The sequence below is a fragment of the Acomys minous genome (genome assembly GCF_964271855.1).
Source record: "Acomys minous genome assembly, chromosome: 5".
NCBI classification, from domain to species: domain Eukaryota; kingdom Metazoa; phylum Chordata; class Mammalia; order Rodentia; family Muridae; genus Acomys; species Acomys minous.
This window is the reverse complement of record NC_140494.1, coordinates 84,424,705-84,448,258: the sequence shown is the minus strand read 5'-3', so window position 1 is coordinate 84,448,258 and position 23,554 is coordinate 84,424,705. Positions and strand designations below refer to the sequence as shown.

General features: G+C 50.8%; 1 protein-coding gene across 4 annotated transcripts in view; it reads left to right on the top strand.

The window, feature by feature from the left end:
• KANK2 (KN motif and ankyrin repeat domains 2) overlaps positions 1-23,188 on the top strand; it is a 31,561-nt gene extending 8,373 nt beyond the window's left edge. For all 4 annotated transcript variants that reach the window (XM_084784163.1, XM_084784165.1, XM_084784164.1 and 1 more), the window contains 9 exons: positions 8,444-8,617; positions 8,708-8,810; positions 9,241-9,477; positions 12,812-12,899; positions 13,837-14,056; positions 16,266-16,408; positions 19,898-20,098; positions 20,176-20,265; positions 21,133-23,188. In XM_084784163.1, the coding sequence (XP_084640289.1) occupies positions 8,444-8,617; positions 8,708-8,810; positions 9,241-9,477; positions 12,812-12,899; positions 13,837-14,056; positions 16,266-16,408; positions 19,898-20,098; positions 20,176-20,265; positions 21,133-21,186 (1,310 nt within the window). In that variant the 3' untranslated portion in view covers positions 21,187-23,188. The remainder of the gene's footprint in view (positions 1-8,443; positions 8,618-8,707; positions 8,811-9,240; positions 9,478-12,811; positions 12,900-13,836; positions 14,057-16,265; positions 16,409-19,897; positions 20,099-20,175; positions 20,266-21,132) is intronic.
• Positions 23,189-23,554: the final 366 nt, after the last annotated feature.

The window sequence follows — 23,554 nt, the reverse complement described above, 5'->3', positions numbered from 1 at the left end:
GTGGACTCTGGAGGAAGAGGTGAGGGTGACCTCTTTAGCATCTAGTTGGGCCTGTGTTTCTCAGCAGAGCAGGAGTTTGCTTTTTCCAGCTGCAGAGTTGGGGAAGCTGCCTCCACACAGACACATATACCCAGGCTTGAGAGAGGTAGGCAGGATGGACCCCACTGACACTACCCCACTCACCCAACAGTCTGCTATGAGCAGCCCTGTTGTGGTTTGACAGGCATCCCTGGGCTGGGGAGATGGCTCCGCTGCTACAGTGACCAGAACTGGATCCCCAGAACCCGTAGGAAAAATTCGTGGCAGCATACACTTACAACATTAATGCTGGAGAGACCAAGATGAGTGCATCCTGGAGCCTCGCTTGCCAGCCTAGTCTATTCTGCAAAGCCCCGCACAGTGAGAGATCTTGTCTTAAATAAACAATCAAAACCTACAAAAAACAAGGGCCGCATATAGAGGCAGTTCAATGGTTAGCGCTTGCTGTTCTCACATTACAGAGGACCTGAGTTTGGTCCCCGCGCGCACGCGCTCTCTCTCTCTCTCTCTCTCTCTCTCTCTCTCTCTCTTTCTCTCTCACACACACACACACACACACACACACACACACACACACACACACACACACAACATTAGTGCTTACCTTTAATCCCAGCGTTTAGGAGGCAGAGGCAGGCAGATCTCCAAGTCGGAGGCTAGCCTGGTCTACAGAGTGAGCTCCTGAGGCCCCGACTCAAGCAACAAGAAAGTGATTATAGTGTGTTTGTAGAAGGGTTGGGAAATGTAGAAAAATCTAGAATCCCAGAATCCACCTACTCCACCCAGGTGCAGCTGCTGTCTAGGTTGTTTTGTTCTGTTGTGTTTTTCAGGTTTCTCTGTGCAGTCCTGGCTGTCCTGGACTTGCTTTTGTAGACCAGGCTGGCCTCGAACTCACAGTGATCCACCTGCCTCTGCCTCTAAGAGTGCTGGGATTACAGGTGTGTGCCACCATGCTCGGCTTTAGCTTTTTAGATTTTTGTTTGCCTGTTTGTTGTTGTTGTTGGTGGTTGTTGCTGCTGTTGAAATAGAGTCCCAGTCGGTAATCCAGGCTGGCCTGGCCCCCACGGCCATGCTTACAGCCTCAGCTTCTCTGAGTGTTGGGGCTGCAGGGGTGTGGAACCAGGCAGAGCTCCTGCCTTTGGCTTCCGTGCCTTTCGTTTTATTTGATGCTGGGGATGGAACGCAGGCCTCACACATGCTAGGCAAGCGCTCTGCCTTGGGCCATGCTCCAGCCCTACTTTTGAAAAAAAAATCTTTTTTCCGAGACAGGGTTTCTCTGTGTAAACTTGGTTGGTCTGGACTTTCTTTGTAGACCAGGCTGGCCTCGAACTCACAGCGATCCGCCTGCCTCTGCCTCCCAAGTGCTGAGATTAAAGGCGTGCGCCACCACGCCCGGCCCACTTCTGAATTTTTTTAATTTTTAGTTTAATGTATTTATTTACTTACTTAGAGACAGTGTCTCAGGTAGCCCAGGATGACCTTGAACTCCCGATTTCCAAGCTTCTACCCTTTGAGTGCTGGGATTACAGGGGCAAGCGCCAGGCCTGGTTTACGGGGTTCTGGGAAGTGGTACTTGGACGTGCTCAGCACACGTTCTACCACTGCACCCTTGGTTCTGTTTTCGTGCTGTAGGAGTGTGAATTTGAGGCAGTTCTGTTTTGTAGCCCAGGCTGCTCTTGTCTCCTGCCTCAGTCTCTGGGTCTGGCTTGCCAGAGCTGGGATCTCAGACTTGAGCCACCACAGCCAGCCTGAATTTTTCCAGTGCATAAAAGAAAAGTATGTTTTTAATAACTGGCACCACAAAGCTGGTGGAAAGTATTGTTTTGCTTGGTTTTATTTATTGTTTCAGCTGTGGTTGAACCCAGGGCCTCGTACGTCCTGGACAAGCAGTCTGCTGCTGGGCTAAGCCCGCACCCCTGTACTTCTCATATTTTTCTTTTGATTTTCCCAGCCACATAAATATGTAAAGGCTACTGAGCATGGTTGTACAGGTCTGTAGTTCCTGCACTTGGAAGATTGAGGCAGGAGGATTGCTGTGAGTTCTAGGGCTACATAGCAAGATGTCATCCCGATAAAGGAGGAAAGGGAAAGAAAGAAGGAAAGGAAAAGAAAGAAAAATTTAAAGTATAAATAGGGCTGGGAGGCCAGGTGTGGTGGTGCACGCCTTTAATTCCAGTACTCAGGAGGCAGAGGCAGGTGGATCGCTGTGAGTTCGAGGCCAGCCTGGACTACAAAGCGAGTCTAGGACAGCCAAGGATACACAGAGAAACCCTGTCTCGAAAAACCAAAAAAAAAACCAAAACAAAACAAAACAAAAATAGGCTGGGAACACACTGGCTGGGAGAGTGCTTGTTGAACATGCGTGAAGCTCTGAATGTTGTCCCCAACGTCACATAGACCGGGGGGGGGGGGGGGGGGGGGTGTTGGGTGACTATCGTCACCCCGCTGGGGAGGTGGGGGCAGGAGGATCAAGAGTTAAAGGGTGAAAAAAAAGTGGAGCAGTGATAACGCACACCTCTAACCCCAGCACTAGGGAGGCAGAAGCAGGCGGACCTCTGAGTTCAAGGCCAGCCTGGTCTACAGAGTGAGCGCCAGGACAGCCAAGGCCACACAGAGAAACCCTATTTCAGAGGGAGAGAAAAAAGGAAGGAAGGAAGTTCCTTTGCTCTGTTTTAAGACAAACTTAAAGGGCAGGCTGGGATACATAAGACCCTGTCTCAAAAATATAAATAAAATAGAAATGAGGGCTGGAGAGATGGATCAGAAGCTAACAGGACCTCCTCCTCTTCCAGAGGACCTGTTTAGTTCCCAGCACCCGTGTCAGGCAGTTCATAACCACGTGTAACTCTGGCGCCCTTGGAGCCTCCCCAGGCACCTGTATGTACACAGACACATGCACTTTTGATTTAAAAATAAAAATAAATCTTAGGAAACATATACACATAGCTGTCCAACTGCACTGTTTACATAGTCTTTTGGGGGGGGGGTTGGCTTTGTTTTTTGTTTTTTGGTAGGTTTGTTTGTTTTGTTTTGTTGGTTTTGTTTTTGGTTTTTCAAGACAGGGTCTCTCTGTGTAGCCTTGGCTGTCCTGGACTCACTTTGTAGACCAGGCTGGCCTCGAACTCACGTCGATCCACCTGCCTCTGCCTCCCGAGTGCTGGGATTACAGGCGTGCACCACCACACCCGGCCACTCCTGACCTTTCTTCATGTGCCACCCCAGTGCTGGGGTCACAGATGTTCACCGTCATGCTTGGCCAACATACCTTATGTCCTTTTGAGTTACTCACGGACGTACTTATTTATTGTGGGTATGTGTACGTGCACGCACACGGGTGGATGTCTGAGCAGGCTTGGGGAGTCATCTGCCTCCTGTGGCATAGGTCCCAGCAATCAGACTTAGCATCTACTTAGCAGCAAGCTCCTTTATTAGCTGAGCCATCTCAGCAGCTCAGTGTTTTGCGTTTTGAAGATGATGTTTCTCTGTGCTACCCTGGCTGGCTACCAAGTAATCCTCCTGCCTCACCCTCCCCATTCCCTCGGTCCTCAGGCATGCACCACCACCCCAGGCCTTCTGATCCTCTTTAATGACACTGCTGCACCCACCTTCGGCAGCTTATTCAGATATTTCGTGTCCTTGAAAAACATGCCCTGTGCCTGCCTGATTTCCTTAAATGGTCTTGTTTTTCCGAAAAACAAGATTCTCTCTCTGTTTCTTGTTTTTTCCACTTTAGTTTTTTTCCTTCCAATGCTGGGATGGGGCTGTGGACATCCTGCAAGCCAGGCGGGTGCCACGCTGCTACACGCCTGTTCCTTTTTCATTTTCATTATTTTATAGCATCTATTGACTTTGTGGGGAGTGGTGCCTGTGCCGCAGTTTATGTGTGTGGAGGTTCGAGGGCAATTTGGGGGCATCTGTTTTGTTCTTCTGCATTGTGGGTCCTGGGGACCAAACCTCGGGTCATTAGGCTTGGCAGTAAGCACGTCTATTGGCTGGTCCATCTTGCCAGCCTTCCTCTGACTGTTGGTTGGTTTTGTTTTGTTTTGTTTTTTTGAGACAGGGTTTCTCTGTGTAGCCTTGGCTATCATTTTATAGACCAGGGTGGCCTTGAACTCACAAGTGATCCGCGCCTGCTTCTGCCTCTCTGAGTGCTGGAATTATAGGTGTGCGCCACCACACCCAGCACGTCTGGCCTTTTTAAAATTTTTTTATTTTTTATATGCATTGATGTGTAGCCTGCATGTATGTCTGTGTGAGGGTATCAGCTCTTGGAGTTACAGATAGGTATTAGCTGCAATGTGGGTGCTGGAACTCAGGACCTCTGGAAGAGCAGACAGTGCTCTTAACCGCTGAGCCATCTCTCCAGCCCATTTCTACAAGGACTCTGGGAATCCGAATTTAGGCTGCTAGGTCTTGTGGCAAACCTTCTGAGTCTTCACACCACCTAGGTGACAGAGACAACAGGCCTGGAGAGGGGTGTGTGTGTGTGTGTGTGTGTGTGTGTGTGTGTGTGTGTGTGTTCGTGTGTGCTATGTCTAAGGTTTATTACTATTCCTGTTCTTATTCTTAATCTTAAAATGGATGACATGTTTGGGGGGTAGGGCAAGAATTTGCCACAAGCCGGGCAGTGGTGGTGCACACCTTTAATCCCAGCGCTTGGGAGGCAGAGGCAGGTGGATCGCTGTGAGTTTGAGGCCAGCCTGGTCTAAAAAGTGAGTCCAGGACAGCCAAGGCTACACAGAGAAACCCTGTCTCAAAAAACAAAAAAGTATGTTGCCACAGAAGGTATGTCCATGTCTGACACCAGTCCTCACTGCCTTTTTTGAAGCAAGGTTTCTGTCTTGCTGCTAGTTCCCCAGGCTAGCCCAAGGGCTTCCGAAGATTCTTCTGTGTGCCTCCCATTTCAGGCTTCCACTACTGTGTGCAGCTTACACATAAGTCCACAGATGAGCTCAGGTTCTCAGGGCGAGCTCCCTTACCCACAGAGCTCTCCCCGGCCCCAGCACTTTAAATCCGGAGCTCTCAGTCAGGCCTAGCGGTGCCTGCCTGCCGTCCTAGCACTCAGGACTAAGGCAGGACGGTCCCCAGCACAGGGCCAGCCTGGGCTATAGAGAGAGACCCCAAAACCACAGAGAGAGCCTGAGGATGTAGTTCAGTTGGTAGAGCCTAGGCTCAGAACGCAGGTAGTTGTGGGTTCTATCCCAGAACTGGGGAGGTTAAGGGAGTGAGTTCAAGGCTAGCCTGGGCCACATGAGACCCTCCTTGTCTTTAAAAAGACAGTATGCAAGCCAGAGGCACAACTCAGATAAGAACACTTAGCTGGGCATGGTGGTGCACACCTGTAATCCCAGCACTGGGGAGGCAGGCAGAAGGGGATCGATGTGAGTTTGAGAGTTCGACGCCAGCCTGGTCTACAAAGCGAGTCCAGGATAGCCAAGGCCACACAGAGAAACCCTGTCTCAAAAAATCAAAACAAAACAAAAAAATCCTGCACTATTATACACAACTGGGGGGTTCCATCCCCAGTCCCACAAAAACAGTAATAATAAGTAAATGAAAGAAAAAAATTAAATGAGAAAGTTTCACACACCCAGCACTGGCTGGCTCACACCGTGAATTCAATTCTGTGTCATCTGGGGTCGCCATACCCTGGGCTATACTACTTTTGGACACATTTATACCCGAGTGTCTCACCCCACCCAGTCCTGTCCACACTCAGCCCGTGTGGAGAATGTACTTAAGTTCCTTGCAGAACTTGAGTAGCGCCCAGGAACTTCAGGAAGCAGTGAATTGCTTATGTTAGAGGAAAAAGAACAAAACAAGTTACTGGTGGTAGCTCCTAGCACTTGGAAAACTGGGGCTGGCCATCTCTGAGTTTGAGGCCAGCCTAGTCTACATATGGGGTTTCAGGCCAGCCACGAGTACATAAAGAGACCCTCTGTCCAAAAACAAAACATTGATATTTTTGGTTGTTTGTTTAAATGGCCATTAAAGAGAGCAGCCATTCTTTGGCCCTTAGCGGGTGCTGTACCCACAGCAGGAAGCACATGCCGTAAGGAAGGAGGGACAGGACACAAAGCTACAACAGGATGAGGAGCAGCAGAGGCAGCAAGATGAAGTGGAAATTGCACTGTGAGCCCACACTTGAGGCTTGGGTACTGCACGTCCTTGGAGACTGGGCCCAAGGCATCACTTGTGTCAGCGGGATGGCACACACCTTTGGTTTCAACACGCAGGAGACAGAGGCAGGCTGCTGGCTCTGATTTTGATCCCAGCCCAGTCTACATAGTGAGTTCTAGACCAGGCGAAGTTACACAGTGAGACCCTGTCTGAAAAAACAAAGGCTGGAGAGCTGGGTGGGCAGTTAAGAGCACTGGCTGCTCTTCCAGAGGCCCAGGTTCAATTCCCAGCTCCCACATGGTGGCTCACACCGTCTGTAACGCCTGTTCCAAAGGAACTGATTAGTATTCTCTTTCACGCAGGCACCAGCATGCACATGGTGCATAGACATACATGCAGACAAAACACAGGCACGCGCACAAATCCTTAAAACCTAGACTAGCCGGCTAGGCTAGGTGGCACACACCTTTAATCCCAGCACTCGGGAGGCAGAGGCAGGCGGATCTCTATGAGTTCGAGACCAGCCTGGTCTACAAAGGGAGTTCGAGGACAGCCAGGGCTACAAAGAGAAACCCTGTATCAAAACAAAACAAACTTGTACACTAAGTTATACGTGAAGTAAAAGTGCTCTCTTACATGTGTGTGGGCCTGAGGGGACAGGGCAGTGCTCGTTCACACAAGTCCGGCTAGCAGCCTTGTACAGCAAACACCTTTATCCACCTTGTTGGTAAAGCCATCTTGATGGCTCCCATTGGCCACTCCAGGAGCAGGAAGCGTATTTACAGTGATCTGCAGTTGATCCATCGTCAGAACTTTTTTCTTTTTAATTGAGACAGGGTCTTGCTGTGTAGCTTTGGCTGGCCTGGAGCTTGCTGTATAGACCTGCTTGGTGTCATATGCTATAGGCTTAGAGTGTGAGGGACTGAGTCTGCAGCCAGGACCGTGAGGCCACCGCCTGACAGCACTAAGCCATGGTATGTTGTGCAGCTCATTTGACGACATTTTCAGCAAGTGGCTGGGCCTCAGTTTCCTCCCTCTGTAATCAGAGCCCTTCACGGGGTGAGTTTGGAGGACTAGCTTGTCAGTCGGCAGGACTGTGTGGCACCCGGCCATCGTGAGTCTCCGGTGGTTTGAGGAGTTGGTTGATGTACTACTCTGGGAGTCAGGATGCCCCTGGTGGTCCCAGAGGCATCTAACATGGCCTCCCACAGGCCTGGGATTGACCAGATAGGCCAGGCAGGCTCAGCCAAGCCCGGCTCTAGGATGACGGGTGACAAGTGCATCGCCGTGTACTGCTTATCTGTGTGGGTTCTGGAGTCAGCTCAGGCCCCACACTCCAAGCTAGCTGTCCCAAGTAAGCCATCTCCCTTAACCTTTGTGTCAGTTCTTTCTCTTGTTTTGTTTGTCGAGACAAGGTCTCAAGGTGAAGTCCTGGCTGTCCTGGACTCACTTTGTAGACCAGGCTGGCCTCAAACTCACAGAGATCCACCTGCCTCCCCCAAATGCTGGGATCAAAGGCCTGAGCCACCAATGCCCAGCTATGGCCAAAACTTTGAAATTTGCATGTATTTATTTGGTGGGTGAGGTGTGTTGTTGTGTGGGGGTTCTAGGACGACTGGGGAGCTGGTTCTCTCCTTCCACCGTGTAGCTCCATGGCCTGTCCCTTGTTTCTGTGTCTGTGTGTGTGTGCGTGTGTGTCTGTGTGCGTGCATGTGTGTCTGTGTCTGTGCATGCATGCATGCGTGCCTGTGTGTCTGTGTCTTTGTGCTTAAATATTTATTGCTATTTATGTGAAAGGGGTGGCCACAAAGGCCAGAAAAAGGCATCTGATCCCCAGGAGCTGAGGTGTCAGGCTGTGGTGAGGCACCTGGCACGGACACTGGGAACACTGGGAACGGAGTTCGGGTCCTCTGAAGAGCAGTGCGTGCTCTTAACATGTGTTCAGCCGTCTCTCCCACCACCGTCCAAGCCTCAGTTTTTCACTTTGTTTTTTGAGACTGATCTCACTCTCTAACCCAGACTGTCCTCCAGGTTGTAGTAATCCTCCTGCCTCTGTTCCTGAGGCCTGGAATTGCAGGTATATTCCACCACCACACCTGGCTTTTGTGGTGCTGGGAATGGAGCTCTAAGCAAGCGCACTACCGTCCAGCCCAGCATTGTCTGTGCGTTTTGGAGACAAGATCTCACTCTGTAGCTAGTCCTCCTGCCTCTACCTACCCTAGAACAATAAGCCTGGACCTCTGCACCAGGCTCTCCTCCGATGCCTTATCTCTTGTCACACCAGGTGTTCCACAGTCTCCTGCAGGGCCTTGCTCTTCCGGTCCACACCTGCCTGCAGCCTGCACCACGCAGCCTGAGAACCAGGCAGTTGCCCGGGACACCGCTGCCCCAGACACCGCTGCCCAGGAGCCCACCAGGCCAGCCGCGTCGGGAGACTCGCAGGTGGCCGAGGAAGCAGGTAAACAGACATGGACAAGGGAGACTGGCCCCTGGTCATCCAGAGTGGGCTCCGAGTCACGCGGCACTCACCCTGCGCCATCTCTTTTAGGCGGAGTCTCTGTAGAAACGCAGTCCCCCACAAAGAGGAAAGAGGACCCTGCAGACCCTGAGGTTCACCAGAGGAATCTTCAGTTTGTGGGAGTCAATGGCGGGTGAGTGGATCTCCGGCCCTTCCCACTGTGACACTGCAGACTGGGGACAGGGGGCCTGAGCTTGCTGTGCTGCCGAGAGCCCCTCTCAGATAGGCCCGTCGCTGTTGATTCAAGTCAAAGCATAAGGGATATAGGGTTGGGAGACTGAGGCAAAACGATAGGTGCATCTGGCTGGGACCTGCCACCTGTGCCCCAGAAGAGCACTGCAGGTGCAGCGAGTGGGGCAGTGGAGGCTTTACACTTGCAGTGTGGAAATGGGGGACCGTGGGCCCTCGAATCCCCCAGTGAGGGGCTGGGGTGTGGATTTCAGATACCTACTTGCTTAGCGTGCCACTTGCCCTGCGTCATCCCCAGTGCAGAATGTGGAGGAACAGAGGACCACAGAGGCACTCTCCAGTTCCCATCAGTGTCCTCCCCTGTCCCTCCTTAGGTATGAGTCCTCCTCGGAAGATTCCAGCACAGCAGAAAACTCCGAACACGAGAGCACAGAGAACGAAGGCCCCGAGCCACCGGCAAGGGTTCCGAGCACAGCCGAGTGCCCGCAGCTCAGGCCTCCAGGGACTGCCGTGGCCAAGACCAGTGTGAAGGAGTGCCAGCTCTCCCAGGAGTCCCAGCGTGTGCCTGCAGCTGAGGCGGCAGCAGGGCCCAACCCAGAGGAGGAAGTTCGGTCAGTTCTCTGGGTGGGATGGCTTCCGGTGAAGGGTGGTTGACCTGCTGATGCTGATGCTGATGCTGATGCCTATGCTTATGTTGCTGCTGCTGCCTGGGACCTAACCCTCTAGGCCTCCTATCAGTCACTTACGCTCTAGTCAGACAGGAAGTCCTTGGTTCGGAGCATCTCACCTCACCTTCTGAAGGTTTTCCTTCCTTTTTCAGACAGGCTCTTGCTGGGCTTGGTGGGGCACACCTTTACAGTGCTCGGGAGGCAGAGGCAGGCGGATCTCTGAGTTCGAGGCCAGCCTGGTCTACAAAGTGAGTCCAGGACAGCTGAGGCTACACAGAGAAACCTTGTCTCAAAAACAAACCAACAACAACAACAACAAAAAGAGAGACAGGCTCTCACTTTGTAGCCTTGGCAGGCCTGGAACTCACTAAGTGGACCTGGCTAGCCTCAGACTCAGAGATCTGCCCACCTCTGCCTCATGCATACAGGTCATGTGTGTTCACATGTTTGTGGATGCATGTGGGTGTGTACATGGGAAGGCTCTCGGTCAGTGTTTTTCATTTGTTTGTTTAGCTTTTAGTTTTTCGTGGGTGTGTGTACTGTATGCATGTGTTTGCACATGAGACCATGTTTTTGTGTCTGTGGTGTGGTGCATGTGTTTGTGTAGGTATATGTGCACATATGTGTGCACATGGGGGGGGGGATCAGAACTGACATTCAGTGTCTTCATTCATCACTCTCCACCATATCTTTTATATATATATATATTTTTTTTATTTAATCTATGTACATTGGTGTGAGGGTGTCAGATCTTGGAGTTACAGACAGTTGTGAGTTGCCGTATGGTTGCTGGGAATTGAACCCGGGTCCTTCGGAAGAGCAGGCAGTGCTCTTAACCACTGAGCCAGCTCTCCAGCCCCCTCCACTGTATCTATTGAGTCAGTCTCTCCCTGACCCCAGCTGACTGTGCAACAGTGTAGCCGGATGGCTGCTTCTACAGCCCGCCTGTGTCTCCCGTGTGCTAGGGTTGCAGCTCCCTGCCACACTCACCTACCCGGAATTTCCGAGGGTTCCTGCCCTCACACCACCACCGCAAGTCCTTTTCCACTGAGCCATCCTCCCAACCCCCTCCCTTTTTTATTTTGAGATGAGGTCTCATTAAGTTGCCCTGGCTAACCTGGAGCTCACTCTGTAGCTCAGGCTACCTTGAATTTGCAGTCCTACCGCCTCCAGTTCCGGAATGTTAGGATTACAAACACATGTAACCAGCCTAGTTTAGGGGGTGCTGGGGCTGGAACCCAGGGCCTTGTTGGGCACTCTAACAGTCTAACCTCATCCCCATCTCCAGTCCACTCCTTGTACTTTCTATGTAGAGTTGCTAATTTGCCCAGGCTAGCCCTGAACCTTCAGTCGCCTTGCCTCCACCTCCATGGAGCTGGGATTCCCAGTCAAGTCCACCAGCCCTGACAGTGAACTTGTCCTAGTGAGCTTGAAGCGAGCACGGAACACAGGAAAACCATGTCTCTACAAATGGGGAGCGCGTCAGGGCGATGGCTCACCAGTTAGAAGCATTAGCTGTGCTTCCAGAGGACCTGGGTTCGATTCTCAGCACCCACATGTGCTGTGAGACAGAACTTTTCCAGGGGAGACACAACACTCGACCCCAGATAGGGACCCCACGACAGACCAAAGCACAGATACCACCAAAGTCCAACTTGGTGAGTTCTGTTGGGGTTACTTACAGGAATCTGGGTGAGGGGTTCCTCACAGGAGCAGAAGTGACTCACAGACAGCTGCACCACCAAAGCCCACCCAGCATGGGTGACCGCTCACAAAGCTGGGAAGCTGGAGCTCACTGCACAGCCTGCGGGCAGCTCAGCAGGGTGGACAGTGTCGTTTCCAAGGGACTCTGGTCTAAACCTCTTCCAGGCAGCTTTGGCTGGTTTCTGCTCCTCCAGGCAGCTGGACTGGCCTGAGTCTTCTTTGCAGGTCAGTTTCCAATCCTCTGAGAAGATTATGAGCTCTTACTGCTGACTGGCAGGAAGAGGCCAGGTGAATCTGGTCAGTTTCAGGGACTTCCTGAAGCCATTCTGAGCCATTTACCTTCCTGCTTTAGGAGTTTCCTGCAGGGTGGAATGTTTCAGTCTTGGGGAAAACTGTTAAACAACAGTGTGACAGCCAACAATCCCCTGTAACTCCAGTTCCAGGGAATCTAACACCCTCTCTGGCCTCTTCCAACAGGGGACATACAGTGCACAGACATACACACATGCAGGCAAAACCCCATACACATAAAATAAAAACGAATAAATCTTTTTAAAAATAAATATTTTTTTTTAGTTTATAATCTGATAATAACATTTCTCCTTTCTTTTTCCTCCTTTTAAACCCTCCCATATACACCATTCTGTTCTCTTTCAAATTCATGGCCTCTTATTTTTTCACTGTTACTTCATGCATATATGTATATGAATTATAATCCTAAATATAAACTGTTCAGTCTGTATGATGCTACCTATATGCATATTTTCAGGGTTGACCTTTAATCTCAGAAAAACCTTGTTTTGAAAAACAAAACAAAACCAAAAAGTAAATAAAGTAGCTTGAGAGATAGCTTAACAGTTAAGAGCAGTGGCTACAGCCGGGCAGTGGTGGCGCACGCCTTTAATCCCAGCACTCGGGAGGCAGAGGCAGGCGGATCGTTGTGAGTTCGAGGCCAGCCTGGTCTACAAAGTGAGTCCAGGACAGCCAAGGCTACACAGAGAAACCCTGTCTCGAAAAACATCAAAAAAAAAAAAAAAAAAAAAGAGCAGTGGCTACTCTTCCAGAGGACCCAGGTTCAATTCCCAACACCCACATAGTAGCTCACAACTGTCCATTAGTTCCAGGGCATGTGACACCACAGGCAAAAGACCAATACACATTGAAAGAGATTTTTTTTCTTTTTTTGGTTTTTTGAGACTGGGTTTCTCTGTGTAACGGCTCTAGCTGTCCTAGAACTCACTCTGTAGACCAGGCTGGCCTTGAACTCACAGAGGTCCCCCTACCTCTGCCTCCCAAGTTCTGGGATTAAAGCCGCCACCGCTGGCGAAAATAAGATTTTTTTTTTTAATGCCGGGTAGTGATGATGCACACCTTTAATCCCAAAACTCAGGAGGCAGAGGCAGGCAGATCTCTGAGTTCGAGGCCAGCCTGGTCTACAGATGAATTCCGAGACAGTCAGAGCTACAAACAGAAACCCTGTCTCAAAAACAAAATAAAATAAAAAGCTGAAAAATAGTAAGTAACTTTTTAGAAAGCAAAGTAATGTAAGCTCGCTCCTCTTTGTTCCCGGCAGGATGGATCTGAGCCCCGACCTCATCTCAGCCTGCCTGGCCCTGGAGAAGTACTTGGAGAATCCCAACGCCCTCACGGAGCGAGAACTGGTACAGAGGGTCCCAAGGGTGGCTCTCCATTCTCACCCCCCCCCAGGGTCTCTCTGCGCCTACTTAGTGAGGCTCCAGTCACCCAGGGGCTTAGTAGTGGGTGGGGCCTGAGTCCTAGGATTGGAGGTGGAGCCTGCTGTTGCCTGGCTTCAGCTTCATATTTTGGGATGTTCCTGAGATGCCATACTTTTACTTTAGAGGCCGTCTCTAACTGTCTTAGAGTCTATGGAGCAAGTGTGCACTGCATCCCAAGGGAGTCAGGGTCTCCACTGTGGCTCGGCCAAGGGCAGTAGCGTTTTGTTGGTTTTTTCAAGACAGGGTCTCTCTGTGTAGCCTTGGCTGTCCTGGACTCACTTTGTAGACCAGGCTGGCCTCGAACTCACAGCGATCCTCCTGCCTCTGCCTCCCAAGTGCTGGGATTAAAGGCGTGCGCCACCACGCCCAGTGCGTTTTGTTTTCATCTTTCTCCTTGTGAGGTCTCATGTAGCACAGGCTGTCCTTGAAATACATTTGTGGTTGAGGATGACCCTGAACTCCTGACCCTCGTACCTCCAGCTCCCAAGTGCAACGACGACAGGCCTGCACCACCTCACTGGATTTCCTTGTGTTTTGAGACAGGGTCTCGCTATAGAGCTGTAACCTGGCTGTCCTGAAGCTGCTATGTAGATCAGGCTGGCCTCTAACTCACAGAGATCCTCCTGCCTCTGCCTCATGTTTTTGTTTTCAGACAAGTTCTCAGTATGTCACCCCGTTTGGCCTTGAACTCTAGATTGTCCTTTCTTGGGCTCCCAAGCAGACAAGTGCCACCTCGCCCGATCAGAGGAGCCACTGTGTCTGCTGCGGGCTGGGGCGTCACACTTCTGTTCTAGGATCTTTGTGCAGAAAGGGATGGGTGTGTCTCTCTCCTCACTCCCCGCTCTTCGCCGTCTCTACCCAGAAAGTGGCTTACACCACGGTGCTTCAGGAATGGCTACGCCTGGCCTGCCGCAGCGACGCACACCCTGAGCTCGTGCGGCGCCACCTGGTCACCTTCAGGGCCATGTCTGCCCGGCTGCTGGACTATGTGGTCAACATCGCCGACAGCAATGGGAACACGGCACTGCACTACTCCGTGTCACACGGCAACTTCCCTGTGGTGCGACAGTTGCTGGACAGTGGTGAGCCTCCAGGCAGGACCAGCCTGGTGGGGGAGAGGTGCCTTCGCAGTCTGATGGGGGAGGCAATACACCTTCTAAGTGGGGTGTGGGAGAATGTGCTGTTCATTGACAGATGAAGGAGGCTTTGCCCTCCCAGTCAGATGGAGGGCGCTCTGTCTCCTAGTCTGATGGAGGAGTGTAGCCCACCCAGTCTGATGGATCAGGCCCTTACAATGTGCTAGGAAGGCTCAGCTCAGTCTTCTCCTTGGCGGTTTAATGAATTCAGACCTGGTACCTGTGTGATGGACACTCTGTTTCCAAAGCCCTTGTGTGAGGGACGGCTGTGGCCTCTGGGCAGGGGCTTGGACGGTAGACAGGGTAGTCAGCCAGGCAAGAAGAAACCTGTCTTTCCTGGTGATGGAGAAGACCAGAAGCTCCCAGTGTCTGAGGGAGGCAGCGCCCATGGACTGACAGGGGCACGAGTGGACCAGCTGGAAGCCGCTGCTCCTGTTCTCAGTGACATCAGCCAGGGATCCCAGGGCTGGGAGAGGAGGCACAAGCTCCACCTTCTTAGACCCCTCACCTTCTGGTCAACAGTATGACTATAGCAGATGGGACTCCCCATTTGTGAGTAGAGACCAGTCTGGGGGGGCTTAGTTGTAAAGTGCTGTCCATGCAAACATGAGGTTCTGTTTTACCTTCATGAAAAGCTGTGTGTGGGTGCAGGTGCCTGTGACCCCAGCACTGGGAAGGAAGACACGGGAGGATCCCTGGGGCTCCTTGGCAAGCTCCAGGAAAAAGAGAGAGACTGCCTGTAAAAAGAAAGAAAAGAGGGCTAGAGAGATGGCTCGGTAGCTAAGAGCACTGTCTGCTCTTCTGAAGGACCTGGGCTCAATTCCCAGCACCCACATGGCAGCTCACAGCTGTTTGTAATTCCAGTTCAAAGGGATCTGACACCCCCATACCGATGCACGTAAAATAAAATTAAGTTATTTTTTTAAAAAGAAAGAAAATGAAAAGAGTGGTAGCTGGAGAAACGGCTCAGTGGATAGTGTTTTTCCTGCCAGCATGACTGTAGTTCAGGCTTCCAACATTCAAGTTTAAAAGAAAAAATAATTTAAAAATGTAGGCGTGGAGGTATGTGCCTATAGCCCTTGGGACTGAGGCAGGGTGGAGACAGGGAGAGTCCCTGGATTTGCTGGCTGCCAGCTACAGTTCAGTGCCAGACCTTACCTCAAACATGAGATGATTAAGGAAGACGCCTGACACTGACCTTGGCCTCCACATATACCCACATAAGTTTCTTAAGAAGGTGGGGGCATCAACATGGCTCAGTGGGGAAGGACACTTGTTGCCAAGGCTGATGACCTGAGTTTGACCCCTGGACCCACACGGTGGAGGGAGAGAACCAGCTGCTGCAGTCTCTCCTCTGACCTCCACAGGATGCCATGGCGGCTACCCCCACCCCAACTAAAGCTAAATGGATGTAAAATGGTTCAGTGGTTAAAAGTGGGTACCACTCTGACGGAGGACCCAGCACCCACATCACGCAGCTCACAACTGTCTGTAACTCTACTGTGACACCCGCTTCAGGACTCCAGGGCACTGGTACTCTTGTGCACACATGTGTGCGCATATACAACACAAAGTTAGAACACAATAAATCTCTTTTTAAATAATTTTGAAAGATTTATTTATGTATTATGTATACAATGTTCTGTCTGCAAGTATGTCTGCAGGCCAGAAGAGGGCGCCAGATCTCATCTAGGTGGTTGTGAGCCACCATGTGGTTGCTGGGAATAGGACTCAGGACCTTTGGAAGAGCAGTCAGTGTGCTCTTAACCTCTGAGCCATCTCTCAGCCCCTAAAACAGAGTTTCTCTGTTATCTTGGCTGTCCTGGACTCGCTTTGTAGACCAGGCTGGCCTCAAACTCACAGCAATCTGCCTGCCTGTGCCTCCTGAGTGCTGGGATTAAAGGTGTGCGCCACCGTGCTCTGCAAAAATAATATTTTTAAGAACAAGCAAACAAAACAAACCCAAACCCAGGCGGTGCCTGACTTCTGAAGACACTCTCCGGTCTCCACGGTGCACGAACGCATACACAGAGACCTACTAAGCTGTGCCTACACAGAGGGAGGGGCGTGATCCCCAGCGCTCAGTGTGGTGTGCCAGGCTTCAGTCTGATCGCAGAGGCTCACCTCTACCCCGTCGCTCCCCCTCCCCGCACAGGTGTCTGTCAGGTGGACAAGCTGAACCGTGCTGGCTACAGCCCCATCATGCTTACTGCGCTGGCCACCCTGAAGACCCAGGATGACATTGAGACCATCCTACAGCTCTTCCGGCTTGGGGACGTCAACGCAAAAGCCAGCCAGGTACGCGGCTGTGATGTACCTTATTTGCCTAAATTATTTCCTAGTTGGGGACCTTGTGCCGTGGTGCAAGTGAGGAGGCCAGGGGACACTTTCTGAGACTCTGTTCACTCTCACTGTCATCTGGGCCCATGGACAGGTTTGGTGGCAAGTGCCTTGACCCAGTGAGTCCCCTCACTTGCCGCTCCCTAACCTCCTTTATTAACTCTGGGCTCTGAGCCAAGCCAGGTCATGATTATGTCCATGGGAACAGCCACCACTCTGCAGACAAGTGTTGAGACTCAGAGCAGCAGGATTGATTATTCAAGGCTCAAAGCAAGGAGTTGACCTCTGAACCTGAGTGGTTCAGCCTCAGAGCAAGCTCTGGATAGCTGGTGGATGATGCATTTACTCGTGCGTGCCTGCATACATGTGCGGTGTGTGTTGGGTGTCTGTGTGTCTTTGTAGGCTTTTTAAGACATGTCTCTCAATGGGCGTAGTGACACACACCTTCAATCCCAGCACTCGGGAGGCAGAGGCAGGCAGATTGCTGTGAGTTCGAGGCCAGCCTGATCTACTAAGTGAGTCCAGGACAGGCAAAGCTACACAGAGAAACCCTGTCTTAAAAAGACAACGTCTCTCACTAAATCTAGGGGTCGCCTAGACTGGCTATATAGGACCCTCCTGCCTCTGCCTCCTCAGTGTTACAATCACAAGCTACACTGAGCCTGATGATACATGGGTTTTTTTTCTTGGGGTGGCAGACTGTTTACCTACTTACCTACAAGGTATCTCTACCTCCCTTTTTGAGACAGTGTCTTCACAGTGTACCCCAGGCTGGCCTGCAACTCACAGAGATCCACCTGCTTCTGATTTCCGAGTGCTGGCATTAAAGGTGTGAACCGTCCTGCCTGGCCCCTTGGTTGGTTTGATTTCTCAAAATAAGGTTTCTCTGTGTAGCCCTGGCTGTCCTGGATCTCACTCTGTTGACCCAGCTACCCTTAAACTCAGAAATATGTGCCTCTGCCTCCTGGGTGCTGGGATTAAAGGCACACACCATCACCCAGCATATTTATTTATTTTTGAGACAAGGTCCCACTGTGTATACCAGGCTAGCCTTGGACAACATGCTATATACACCAGGCTGTCCTTAAAATTGCCTCTGCCAGCCAGGCGTGTTGGCACACGCCTGTAATCCCAGCACTCAGGAGACAGAGGCAGGAGGATCATTGTGAGTTCAAGGCAGGCCTGGTCTACGAAGAGAGTCCAGGACAGTCAGGGCTACACAGAGAAACCCTGTCTCATAAAACCAAAACCAAAACCAAGCAAACAAACCTGCCTCTGCCACCAAGTGCTGGGACTATAGGCACAAGCCACCACATTCTGCTAAGCTTTATTATTTATTACTCTTAGAAGACTAAGGGTTGGACTGGGGAGATGGCTCAGAGGTTAAGAGCACTGTCTACTCTTCCAAAGGCCCTGAGTTCAAATCTCAGCAACCACATGGTGGCTCACGACCATCTATAGTGAGATCTGGCGCCCTCTTCTGGTATTCAGGTGTACATGCAGGCAAAACACTGTATACATAATAGATAAATAAATCTTTAAAAAAAAAAAGACTCTAAGGGTTAAACCTGAGGCCCCCACATATGCTAGGTAAGTGCCTTAGCACTGAGTTACAGCCACAGGGCCCGCCTCTCTCTTTTGTTTGTTTGTTTATTTTGTTTTGTTTGAGACAGGGTTTCTCTGTGTAGACCAGGCTAGTCTCAAACTCACAGAGTTCTGCCTTCTTCTGCTTCCCTGAGTGTTGGGGTTACAAACATGTGCTATCTCGCCCAGAGTTCCTCTTCTTTTTTTATTTTTATATTTTTGTAAGATTTACTTATTTTTGCTGGGCGGCGGTGGCACACGCCTTTAATCCCAGCACTCGGGAGGCAGCAGCAGGCAGATCATTGTGAGTTCGAGGCCAGCCTGGTCTACAAAGTGAGTCCAGGACAGCCAACACTACACAGAGAGACCCTATCTCAGGGGGAAAAAAATGTACTTATTTTTGTTTGTTTGCTTGTTTTGGTTTTATTTAGCTCTGGCTGGCCTGGAACTTGTTATGTAGACCAGGCTGTCCTGGAATTCACAGAGATCCTCCTGCCTCTACCTCCTGAATGCAGGGATTAAAGGCATGTACCATGCTGGGTATGTTTTGCCTGCTTATATGTGTACTCTATTTGTGTTTGGAGGTCAATTAGGGCATCTGATTCCCTTCAGCTGAGCTACAGTGACTGAAAGCCAGCAACCGAACCTCTGCAGTGCTTTTTTTTTTTTCTCCTTGTTTTTCGAGACAGGGTCTCTCTGTGTTAGCCAGGGTCTCTCTATGTAAAAGCCCCTGGCTGTCCTGAAACTCACTTTGTAGACCAGGCTGGCCTCAGACTCACCACAATCCACCTGCCTCTGCCTCCCGAGTGCTGGGATTAAAGGCATGCGCCACCACGCCCAGCATCGCAGGGTCACTGAATACATGTAATCTGAAGCAGGATCCCACTGAGTTAAGCTGGTCTGAACTGTCCCAGCCGACCTTGAACAGGAGACTAGTGGTTCCAGGCCCCAGGCTCTTCTCCTTCCCTCCCCCACTTCCCCTACTCTCTCTTGTGTCTACAGAGATGGCACATGCCTATAATGTCTTAGGAGACAAAGAGTAATATCAGGGGCCAACGTCATCTTTAGCCATAACAAATTCTGCAACAGCCAGGGCTAAGTGAGCCCTGTGTAATAATAGGTAAACTACTACTACTACTGATGATGATGGTGATGATGATGATGATGATGATGATGAAGGAAACCTTGTACCCATTAGTACACTCTCTCTCCCAGGGCCCTGCTGGCTCTGGGCATGTCCTGTAAATCAAGTTAAAACAGTTCTCCAACTGTGAATCGGTGTATCCAGGAAGCCTCTTATCAATCAGGGGACTGAGACAGAAGGGTCACAGGTTCCTGTCCATCCTGGGGGCTCTGCAGTGAGACTCTGTTACCCAGAACACACACACCATCTATAATGTTTTTGTGTGTGTCTGGCTATATACTCAAAGTTTTTACAAGTTAGAGTGTCAGTATTCTAAACAATGTTCCTTTTCATGGCTGAGTAGTATTCTGCCGTATATCTTGATGTGGTTGGTTTTATCTACTTACCCACTGGTGATCATCCATTTTTAACTGTTTATTTGGGTATAACTAGTATATAGAAATGTATACAGATTTTAGTTGGGTATGCTTTTGTTTCTTTTATTTATTTTGGCTACGTTTCCCATAAGTTGACGCCTGTGAGTTGGGAACTCATAGTAGGTGACCACACAGGAGGACAGGGCTAGGAAAGCACTTCTGAGGAAGCCCAGTTTATGCTGAGATCTGGGGGAAGAGAAGGAGCCAGGGGAAGGAGGGGCCAACCCAGTCAGTGTCCAAGCACTTGGGACCAAGGGTATGCTGTCAACCACCACTATACTGTAGCCCTGTCTGTTGTCTCAGGCAGGACAAACGGCCCTGATGCTGGCCGTGAGCCATGGGCGGGTGGATGTGGTGAAAGCACTGCTGGACTGCGAGGCGGATGTCAACATTCAGGATGAGGATGGCTCCACAGCCTTAATGTGTGCCTGTGAGCATGGGCACAAGGAGATCACTGGGCTCCTGCTGGCAGTGCCTAACTGTGACATCTCCCTCACCGACCGAGTGAGTTGCCCACCCAGGTGCTCCCCAGGGCGGGTGGGTGGCCCCCAGGGCATCTCCTCAGCCGCGGTGCTTTGCAGGACGGGAGCACAGCCCTGATGGTGGCCCTGGATGCAGGGCAGAGCGAGATTGCATCCATGCTGTACTCACGCATGAACATCAAATGCTCGGTGAGTCCAGATCCCTGCACAGGAGGGCGGGGCTGGGAGGAGCTCTGGGGTAGGTAGCCCTGCCTGTCATCCAGGGGTGGGGAGACAGAGGGAGGGAGGAGGAGGAGGTAGGAAGGTTCCCCCATCTATGGAGTTGAGTTCTAAAAGCCAGATTGGGCAGCTAAGGAGACTTATTCTCAAAATGGAAAGAAAAAGGAAGGCCGGGCCTCAGGATAGAGCCTCTGCCTAGAGTCCCCCAGTCAGGGCAAGACAGCATACTGTCTTGAACCCTTTGCGTTAATATTTGGTTGTCTAAAACAATATATTGGGTTTTGTTTGCTTTTTCAAGATAAATATATTTGGCTGGGTATGGTGGCACAAGCCTTTAATCCCAGCACTCAGGAGGCAGAGGCAAGCCGATCACTGTGAGTTCGAGGCCAGCCTGGTCTACAAAGTGAGTCCAGGACAGCCAGGACTACACAGAGAGACCCTGTCTTGAAAAACCAAAAAAAAAAAAAAAAAAAAAAAAGATAAGTTTATTTGATTCTATTATGATCCTCCTGCAGCTGGGTGGTGAGTTTGAGGCAAGCCAGGTCTGCATATGCAACTATACATACGCACAAATATATATATAATGAGGAGAAGTGAGTGGGCCACTGCCTCAGTTTACTCGGTGGCTGGGGTCACATGACAGACTTTCCCAAGCCCCTCCAATCCTCGAGCTTCTGCCCGCCTTCCCATGCCTTCTCTGCAAGGACAGGTGACAGTGCATCACTGTGTCTGGTGCCGTGGAAGGCAGGGCCTGCCCTTCCTTTGCATCCGCAGCAAACCTCCTCGGGCGGGGGGATTTGAAAGTATTCTAAGAAAGAATCCTGCCTCTCATTACAGTTCGCGCCCATGTCAGACTCCGAGAGTCCAGCTTCGTCTTCAGCTGAAGAGTAAACACGATGAGGGCCCCGTGAGTCCCCAAGGACCCACCAGCCACACGGCAAACCGCCCCTCCCCCACCCCTGGTCCCTCTCTGCCCTGAGCTTCTTCAGCCCCCTCTCCGTGGCAGACCCCCTCCACCGTCCCTGGGGGAGCCCTGACATCTCCCAGACTCCAGCACCCCTGGGTTCAAAGCCAGAAAGCCAAGCTGCAGTCTCCTCCCCAGTTGGCGCCAGTTGCTGCCGCCCGCGCGTGTGGGTTTCTTATGGCGAGCATGGAGAACAATCAGCCGGCAGTTCCGGGAGGAGTGGGGGCAAGAGGGGAAATACTGTGTTCTTGAGTCATTGTTAGGGGAAGGGAGGGGCCAGAATATTCCAGTTGCTAAATTCGAATGTCACTGGAATGTTACAGTCTCCTTTGTCCTGACGTCACTACAGCAGGTCTCCACAAAGCCCGCTTCATGTCCTTTGTCGCCCCGGTTCATTGTCTGGTGTATAATGGGGTTTTGTCCACTGACCTCCACCTCCTCCAGACAGCTTTCTTGGGGGGCTGGGGGACCTCTTATGATTGCTCTCATTCTTGAGCTGCTCCCTGCGAAAAGCAGTGTTTTCATTTGTTTTGTTTTTTTTTCCTTTCACTGTCTGTGTCACCCACCACACACACACAAATACACACACACACACACACACTCAAGTCAGGGGGCTCATGGCCCTGCAGCTGGTGGGTCCTGTGACTTGGAAATGACCAACTTAAAAGGAGAAATGGTGCAGACCGACCCATTCCCCATAGGGAGGCCTAGGGACAAGGGACCGTTCCTAGAAAAACAGACAAAAGAGAAAAAGGCCATTTTAGAGTGGCTCCCAGCATCTGATCCCAGAACCGCCCTCCTCCGTGGAGAGTAAACAGAGGATGTGATACTGACCTAGCACAGGCCAGCACCAGAGCCCATGTGTTCCCCATTAAGAGCTGGCTGGCCTCAGACCACTCCCAGAAGTAGCTTAAAGTGACAGGCTTTACTGAAACCCAAAGGGCCAGTCGAGGAGTTTTATGTTTGTGTGTTTGTTTTTAATGCCCCGGAGCTCCTGCTGGTGACAGGGCGCAGACAGGCTTCCCTCTTCGGGGTTTGGTTTGTTTGTTTGTTTGTTTTTTCTGTTTCCAGAATCTCAGCTTTTTGTTGTTGTTCGTTTGTTTCTCTTGTCTTTCCCCTTGTTCCTTTTCTTTGTATTTAAAAAAAAAAAAAAAGGCAAAAGGGAACAACTTGTAAATGTGCTTCCTAGTCAGGAAGGACTCTCAAGTCTCCCTGTCTCACCCCAGTCAGAGTTGGACCCGCTGGGCCTCGGAGCCAAACCCCAGCAGGGCAGAGTTGGGGCTCACGAAGTAAGGAAAGTGCTGGCTTCTTTTCTAGACAAGTAGGTGTCTTGGCTTGCTGGAGTCTTATTATTGAAGGGGTTTGTTTAAGGTATAGAGGCTTGGTTGGCAGGAGAACATAGGATGGATGGACGGACAGACGGATGGATGGATGGACGGATGGATGCACGCATGCATTGGTGGGTGGCTGAGTGTGTGGACGAGTGATGGATAAGTAGCTAGGCAGCCGGTAGATGCATGTCAGGGTGGAGTCTTCGCACGTGTAAAGGACAGAGAACCAAGCTGCAGGGCAGTTGCTGGTGTCTGAGGGATGCGCACAGCCTAAGGCACCTCTGAAAGGCCATGCTCTGAGCTGAGCCTGAGTCCAGCCTTACAGCTGCCCAGGGAGTTTATTTTAAGGTTCTGGAAGCATCAGCTATGACCCCCTCAGAAGAGCCCCTGTGTGTTTCTGCCATTGCTTCTCTCTGCTTGGGGGCCACCAGGGCCAGACACTTGTCCGGCTCTCTTTTCTCGTGTATACTCAAGAGTTTCACTCCACTTTGTGACCACGGTACGCCCATGAAGACAGTGTGACACACGGAAATGAAGTATTCTTTTCTTGTAATCATGTTTTAGAAAGTAAAAGGACTTAATAAAGCTACAAACCATGCAGATGCCTTCGGTCTGTTTGTTTTCTGTTGTTGTTTTTGTTTTGGCTAGCCTTGAATTTCTGACCCTTCGTCTCCTCTTCTCACCTGGTGTGTTAATGGTGGCGGTGTAACCCAGTGTGGTATTCAGGTGAGGCTAAGGGAACCATATTCCCAGGCCTGCATTGTTTCGTCTCTTGCAGTACTTTGTATGTTGCAGCACTGGTGACTGATAGAACTGAGCCTTGTGCACACCAGGCAAGTGCTGTGCCACGGACCACACGCAGCTCATCTGTCTGTATTTTTAAATTTTATTATTTATTTTTCTTATTTAATGAGCACTGATTTGTGTTTTGCCTGGATGTGCATCTGTGCAAGGGTGTCAGATC